Here is an 8754-nt window from a genome sequence, read left to right on the forward strand (position 1 = left end):
TTTTTTTTTTTTACACAATTGTATGTTATGGCTTAGTACATGTTCAGTCCTCCTCAATCATCTTTTCATTATAACGATTTTTCTGGGACGTCAAGGTCCTTATTGAGTTCTGACACCAGAATTTGTGTTGAATTCTGATCACATTTGTAGTATGAAAGGAAACTTTGGCAGGTCTCTTTATAATATTGGTATGTACTCATATATCAGTGTTAAAGATACAGCTTTTGTTCCAGGCATCGCTTCATGTCATCTATGTATTTACACGAACTGCTAAGCATTGTTTGAGGCTAGGTTCACACCCCGGCAACAGCCAGGACACGCTATCGTGTGCACACAGTGATTGCTGCACGGCCCCATTGATTTCAATGGGGTGACATCCGCGCAGCGATCGCTAAAAAAAGGTACAAATACGCTTTTTTAGTGATCTGCCCGGTGCGACCTGGGTGCAATTAGAAAATAATGGTGAGAACGACTAGCTGCACTCTGAGCACCCACGCCCACCTGCTGTTTAATAGGCTTTATCGGACCCTAGAAGAAATAGTGTCTCTGTGTGCATTTGCATTTGGCTGTTTTGCTGAGTACAGTACAATGCAACTCAATAGATCATATCCTATTAGAGAATTTTGCTATGTTCTTCGTGAAACAGCCAGAGTGCATCTTGATGCAAGCAAGTCTCAAGAGGCCTCCTAAAAGACATGCAAGACCCCTCATATCATGGGAATAAAAACATGAACACGTGTCAATGACTTGTCAACTCTTGGCCTGGTCTTTTTTACCAGTCAGATGCATTTTTACTAGTTTTTATTTCATTTGCTATCATTAGCCTCTTCCTCTACTGAGAACTTTAATACAGGTTTCAACACAGCAAGCAGTCCATGCAAGAAAGGAAGTTGCTCTACAGTGTTGATAAATGCTGACAATGGTGACAGATCTTGTTTTAGAGTTAAAAGAGAATTAATTTGTCCACCTATGTTTGTGGTTAAATGTGTACATGTTGGTGGCTTTGTAGTGTAACACAGCGAATGTGCCAAACCACAGACATGCCCAGTGGTCTGTACAAAGTCTTAAAGGACCAGAGTACAATAAATGGTATTTATTAGTTAGCCACCATGTCCTATCACTGATTAAAGTGCATCTAAAGACAAAAGTTTTTTTTTTTTTTATGTTTGTGATAATATGGGGAGATTAATACAGTACTTCCTGTGTCCTCCTGACCCATGTCGCCTGGACTGAATGTGTTCAAAATTATTTAGCTGTCATCAGAACAGAAATAGAGGGGACATTTTCAATGGGGAGATGCACTTTGGTGACAACTTTCAAGAGAGGTTTTGCCTTATTTTGGAGAGATTTCCTCTTCCTGTTGTATCTATAGCATAGGAAGTGGAGGTAATTCTCCACAAAGATAAAGGGACAAAGACATAAAAAAATCCTGACAGGTTTTAACCTTTCTCTATACAACGCTAAATAAAATAAGTTTTGGCGCTATATATTTTAGGAATATTTGGTCACACTGCCTAATAATATTGGTATTTTTCTCTGTTCCCATTTTGAGTTGAGGTTATATTATTACCTTGGTTGCCTAATTCTCCTTTCATCTTTCTCTTCTAGGTATACCCAGAGTTACAGATAACCAATGTGGTAGAAGCCAACCAGCCCGTCACCATTCAGAACTGGTGCAAGAAAGGGCGTAAGCAGTGCAAGAGCCACGTTCATATTGTGGTCCCATACCGGTGTTTGGGTGAGTAGCACTGATGGTGGCACCATCCTGGGATTGCTTGTTAGATATACACAGACCAGAACTAAAAGTGTGACTAGGTGTTTTTTTTTATGTCCTCTGCACAGATTTTCAGAGTGATTTTTGCCAAGTCATTGGGGGCTTTGAGAACTAATGCATATAAGATAATATAAAGGGATTCCGTAGGGAGGCATTAGACACACGGATTCTTCGGGGAGGTCCTATCAAAGATACTTATAGAGGTTAATATATATAGAGCTAGGATTCTGTGCATAGTTTTATTGCAGTCTGTGTCCCCTTTAGGGAGACTTCTCAGTTCTTTATTTCCTGAAGTGCATTCTCCACATATTCCTTTTGCAAAATTTACAAGGGTGGTGACACTGTCAGACTTCCTTCCTGGAGGATCATGCACAGAACTCTATAGAGAATTCACCCCAGAGAGAGGAAAACATGAAGTGCAGCATATGGCCATAGCCTGGTGGTCATCAGGGCAGGAAGGGAAGGAAAGACTCGGAGAACAGTAAAAACTGATCGAGGATCTTGCCTTACCTCACTTTATTAGGAACTACAAAAAAGACAATTTCGGCTAGTGTCCTTTAAATTGAGTGCTATAGATCACTAAGCAGCCTACCTCTTAAGTAAATTTTTTATTCTTTTTAATCTTTATAAATGGTCATGTTATGGCTGCTTTTAGTGTTCCACAAATTCTGTTAAAGAGTTTTGGGCGGGAGGGGTTGCACCACTTTGTGATATAACTAATTTAGGCATAGTTAACGCTGATTTGGCATTGGCTGCAGGTCTCCAAAGTGGATCACTCTAGCTCAGGGGCGCCCACTATTTTTCGTCTGGAGATCTACTTAAGTTCTGTGACAGCGGCTCCGCCCTCCCCCACCACCTTCACTTCTTCTCGGATCCCCGCTGGGGTGGGGTGAGCAGCGGGGATCCAGAGAAGCGGCGGGAGGAGAGGACATCGCGATCGACCTTGTGGGCACCCCTGCTCTATCTTATAGTCAGTTGAGTGAGGGCTCAGGTCCAAGCGACCTAGCATTTGCAAAAGGGCTTCTTCACACTGCAAAACACATTATAACGCACGCCATGACACGTGTGATAATGTATTATTGCAACACAGGGTAAAGCGGTGCAGTTAGAGGTTTGTTGCAGTGCATTGCCATTCAGGGCCTGTTCACACGGCGTCCGTTTTCTGTGCTGACCTGATCCGTACGCTCCTGCACAAAAAATGCATCCCAATGTATCCCTATGTGTTTTATGGGCTACAGTTCTCACGTGCGCAGTCCGTTCAGGTTACGACAGAAAAAATACTGCATGTCACATTTTGTCCGGTCAGGAAACAGACCGGAAACACAAAACGCGTCAAAAACGCACTGCACTGCAGCTAACAGACAAAAAAACTGGAACGCATCAAAAACACGGAAAATACGTGGCAAAAACGCACTGCATCAGTAGCTTCGCGTCTGCAGATCCGCAACCTGATCAGGACCTGATATCATGTGAACAGTCCCTTAATGTAAATTGAACCCCAACACTCGTCTACAGTTCTCTGCAACTCACCTGCGTTCTAGTGTTCAACAACGTACAGGTTCCTTTGCTTTGGGTGTTGCATTGTGCTAAAAGAAATTGCTCAAACCTACTTTTTTGTGTTTTTGTGGTCGTTGTCAGTGCAATCAGAAAGAATAGTTTGCCTAACACATAGCACCTAAGCACACAACGCTCCTATGCTTTCACCACTTCTTTTCTACTACTTTCCATTTTAAACTTTTTAGAAATTGAGAAAGAAAAAAAAGGTGGTGAATTGTGAAGAAATAAAAATGAAATAATAATGTGGTAGTCTTTATAAATAGGCCTTTTGTAATCCCCTTTTTTTTTTTTTTTACTGGAAAACTCGAAGTTTTGGGTCAGTATTTTTTAGGGATATGCTTTTAAACTGATGTTTTCTATCTGGTTCCTTACTATCTGTTTACAATCTTTGTTTTACAAAAGAACATTCAGTACATAATAAAGGTTTCGCAGAGCACTATGGGTTATTGAAACAGATAGAGTTGCTGCCTCCTTTAAAGAAGAAACTCCGGGGAAATTGTTTAACAGAACTGAACTGGTGCTCTGCGCATGTGCAGTGGCACTGGAACAAGACTGCTGCAGAGATGCGATAGGTTTGATATTTACATATTAAAATAAAATTATTTTGATGGTTTAGAGAAGAGAAGTCCTGCTGGGGCCTCGTGCTGACATTAAACTGCCTCTATCTCGTTATATGGACATATATTTTATGTTGGCTTTAAAACACCCTACTCAGAATATTGCTGGCAGCATGAAATCTGCATCCTTTATTATACTATATGTCACACTGATTTATCACAGCTGCCTGTATTTTATGACACCTTTGAAAATCTCCCACCATAATGTGTGATTTATGCTTTGAAATTTAAAGATGATTCATATGTACCATTTACTTTGCCTGGATTCTGCCTGGGTGGCTGTAATTATTTTCACAATCATTTTTATGCTCAATAAAGTCACTTTTTGTATAAAAATAATGATTATGATGAAGTAAAACGATATTGCATTATTAGTTGCCTTTTATTGTTGTTTTCCTTTGATGCATTTTCTTATCTTTTCCATAATGGAGATTTCTTTTTAGAATGTGAAAAGGGCCCACATGTTGCAGACCTCAGATGTAGGCAGTGATTTGTAACAGATTAATTGCTGTTTGCTATATTTGTCGATACTTGGGTATCCACTGGTGTTTGGATTCCAATTCATTTTGAACAGCTATCCAATGGAATTGATACAGTTTGTTAAATTTAAGGTCCCTTTCACACAGGTGCTGTCAGTTCCAATCAGCAGGGGATTTGCACACTCTTCTGACATCCGTTTCCGTTCACTTACGATGGAGGAACAAACTGGACTCTGCGGTCCCACGTTAAGGCCTAGTTCACACTTTATCATGCGGATGCAGTCGTGCGATAACGCAAAAAAACACAAAAACCCATACAAGTCATTGGCGACAGTAAACACCCAAGCGTAGCGTCACGTGCGATATCGCCTGTCGTGCAAAAATATACGATGAAGGAAAAAAACTGGGCTCTACTGACCCCATGTTTTTCAGGCGGATGTTGTTTTTATTTTCAGGCAGATATCGCATGGTTTTGGTCCCCTAGACATGCCTATGCATTGAAAACTGTGCGTTTTTAAAAGCAAAATTGCACAAAAAAAATTGCTTTACCAATGCACGAAAACAGCTCAACAACCGCAATCGCCTCTGTGTGAACCAAGCCTAATTCTATGGGTAGTCAGCTGTAAGAGTGCATGTGTCCGTTTACATCAGATTACCCCCAATTTGTCACAATCGGGACTGCCAAAATGGAATTCTGTTCTGTTTTTTTGTTCCGGACCTAGACTGAGTCGATGGCGGTGGGGGGAGTAATCAGATGTAAATGGAATCATATGCGTTTATTGGCCTTCTGATAAGATCTGCTTAGAAAACTGACAGGTGGACCTCAAGGAACTGCCTGCCTGAAACTTTTGTGCAATTATGGGTTACCTTTTGCCGTTGACAACAATCAATAAAAAAAAATGATCATACCAAACCTTTCAAACTAAATACACTAGAAAACAAAATGTGTCAAAAGTTTTGCTTCCCGAAAAACATTTTGGTGATTTATGGTAGACCCCTCCAAGCTCAACACATATATACAGTATAGTTTCATTATGACTATTACATAGGAATCCTGAGAAATATGAAATTAACTTTTAATTACTACAACATGTTTGATCGCATAATGTTAATTTTTGTATAATTCATCAACAAGATTCTTCAAGTTGAGTGTTGCCGTGCTTTGGGAAATGTGTGGGAAAATGTGGGGTGGAGAGCAGTGTAATCATGCCATAAACATAGGTGAGGCATAGCCGAGATCAAGTAGCTTGTTCGCAGAGGGGAACTTTAATGTATCACTTAAGCTCCTCTGCATCAGCAGCAGAAACTTGACCTATGCCATGGTTACATGAGATGATATAAATGATGAAATCTACTTTTTTCCAGGTGTCAACATTGCTGTTTTAGCATCACTTAGTTGTGTTTTTTGGATTAATACTATATTTAGCATTCCTCCGGTCTGCTACTTCACATTATAATGGTGTTCTGGAGGCCTTCTTTAGTAACAGAGGTGCAAAATGTTTAGATGCCAACATTTACTCTACTGTTGGGGCCTCCTGTACATTGGTTAATTTAGTGCTATTTTTTACAAGTTTGCTTACGATTAAAGGAAAGTTGAGGACAGACTAAGGGTGGTGGAAGAACCATAGAGGAGATGGAAAAACTTCAGGAAGTCACATATTTACTTTTTGTCTATGTTTTAGAAACCCCAAAACTCAGTGCGATCTGCTATACAAATCATATTGAGTTTTACATGGTCACACCATATCTTGGCAACTTCCAGTACTGAGCCCACCTTTTGACCAACGAGACTATCCATCCAATAGGGTGGTGCAGGTTCAGGAAAAAGCTGCGGTTGAGATTTGCCTAATAACGCACGTTGCATCTTGAGCAGGGGTAGCAAACCTCCGGCCCTCCAGCTGTGGTGGAACTACAAATCTCATGAGGCAATGCAAGATTCTCACAGCCACAGACATGACTCCCGAAGAGTGATGCACCATGGGATTTGTAGTTTCACCACAGCTGGAGGGCCGGAGGTTTTCTACCCCTGATCTAGAGTGTTCCAGACTGTGCTACAAATAAACAGAATATGCATACTGACATCTCAAGGTGCCTGTTATTTGGGGTTCAGGTGAACAAAGCTTACACGTTCCCTTAAAATCTTCTTTCATTCATTTCCTTTAACTATAGCGAAGACTAGTATGGTGAATAGTTTTGTAAAGGTGCCCATAGGCATGGCATGATTATTGTTGTATGTTTTGTGAGCCGTCTGCAACCCAAGGAGATAAACTCTAGGGGAAGAAATTGGGACAATCACTATTGTTCCTGTGAGATGTCACGCACTTTCATCCAAAATGATTGTACGTGTTTGTGATGGTCATTTACAGGAAAGTTGTAGTGAAGATGGATCTTCCGAGCAGTCGTATGTCAGTTTGCAGCTCTAGCCACTGATGCAGTAGATGAGATCAGGGCAGGATCACCTGTGCCCTCATTGTCAGGCTAGACAATAGCGTGAGATGGTTTGTGTGTGTGTGTCGAAGGAATGTGAGAAAGTGACATTACTGCACCTGAGGATGTAAGGGCTGATATTTAAAATATAGAAAATAGTGTGTCTCGCTAATTATAAGTAACCAGTTGTCTCTCTAGTATTTGCTAGCCTGAACTGGAAAAGGAAAGCGGGTATCTAGCTGCTTAGTCATAGTCATTTTATTTTTCTTTGCTAAAATGATAGATTGTTTTTACTAGACAAAATCGCGGCTTTTCAAAGGTGCCTTTACCTCTTTCCATTTCCCATGGACTCTTATGAAAAGTTGCACAGTTGACAAGGTCCTAATCACTTCCCAGCAGCTGTTGAATGTGAGGACTTAAAGCAGAACGCCAGTCAAAAATAATTGATAAAAATGATTAGCCAATTGACAGATTAATAAATAAAAAAAGCTTTTGCGGCCAATCCTTCAATTAAGAGCTGTGTCCTGCAGTATTTCTTTTCTGCCACAAGATGGCCTCAGTCTCTGGGTTAAATGTGGCCAACATTGTTCGACTCGCCTCCTCTGATCCCAGGCTGTCATGGACCCGCTCCCAGCCTGTGACTGGACTGTATAGGTGAAGCAGCAAAGTAATGAGCTCATCTTTGTCACTCTGCTTTCTCCACCTATCAGCATGGTTATTGTCAGCACACAAAATCATTTGTTCTTTCAAAAATACATTCAATAGCATATAAATGTAATACAATTCATGACAAAGCTGCATTAGTTTGTGCACTTTACCTCTGTTTGGAGTTCAGTGTGAGTCAAGACAATTTTTTCTTTTTTTAAATAAAACAAATGGGTGACAATGACAGCCAGAGTACTAGCATTTTCAGAATGAAGAGTCGGCACTTGCAGCCTCTGTTTCCCACAAGAAAGGATCCCGTGAAATTATTCCGAGAATGTTGTGTGTTGTTGTACTTGTTTGCCATTAAATGGCTGCCTTTGTTTTCAAGGAATATACCTGCAGGCTACCTGTACATGTCTGCATGTTCTCTGAACGCTCATGAATAAAGGGTGTATTTTTTTTGTGACGGGCACACTGATGTACGCAGTGAGTACATCTTGCCCAAAGTTGAGTTTATAGAGAACGTACATTAAATAATTATAGCAGCCAGTCTGATTTTGGAATCCCGTCCATGCTCTAGAGCCGGCTTACAGCTGCTGGTGAGTTTGTATGCTGATCTGATGGTTATCATGCTGTGTGCAGTCCAGCGGGGCGCCATTAGAATTTTTGGTTCGGTTTTTTTTTACAAGTAAACATTCATGTGGTGTTTGATTATTCATTGATAAATTCTTCTATTGAATATTCCCATCCAACAAATCACCGGTCCCGAGATCCGATGCAGCCGGGACCGGCACAGCTCTGTGACAGGAGATCAGTACACAATCTCCCTTTTGATCTTCTCTTCAGTCCCAGAATGCTGGAAGTGATATAGATTACATCACTTCAGTGCATTCAGTGTCACTTTCCAGCTACAGAATCTGATGAAGCAGATCTCTGCTTCATCAGCTTCTCTGGGGGTCCCTAGGTGACATTAGGGGTCTTGGAGACGCCTGATGTCTCCATAAAGAGGACCTGTCATGTAAATTGGCTATCACATAGGGGGCTTCTTAGCCACCCTTGTGATAGCAATTAAAATTGTGTAAAAAAAAAAAGTAATACAAAAATAATCATTTAAAAAAGAAAAAAAAACTTTTTTTCAAGTCCTCCACCCCCCACATACACATGCAGATATGCGTCGGGTGTGCCTACGTGCGAAGACGATTGCGTCTATTGTGCCGCACATGTTACATATAACTGCGAACGTCGGAGTGTGAGC

The 8754-nt window shown here is 40.8% G+C and overlaps 1 protein-coding gene across 4 annotated transcripts in view; it reads left to right on the forward strand.

The window, feature by feature from the left end:
* The window catches only part of APP (amyloid beta precursor protein), a 207434-nt gene that overhangs the window by 89643 nt on the left and 109037 nt on the right, over window positions 1-8754 (forward strand). For all 4 annotated transcript variants that reach the window (XM_018562783.1, XM_018562782.1, XM_018562785.1 and 1 more), the window contains exon 3: window positions 1609-1738. In XM_018562783.1, coding sequence (XP_018418285.1) covers window positions 1609-1738 — 130 coding nt within the window. The remainder of the gene's footprint in view (window positions 1-1608; window positions 1739-8754) is intronic.

The sequence above is a fragment of the Nanorana parkeri genome, unplaced genomic scaffold, assembly GCF_000935625.1.
Source record: "Nanorana parkeri isolate BGI_ZX_2015 unplaced genomic scaffold, ASM93562v1 scaffold599, whole genome shotgun sequence".
Classification (NCBI taxonomy): Eukaryota; Metazoa; Chordata; class Amphibia; order Anura; family Dicroglossidae; genus Nanorana; species Nanorana parkeri.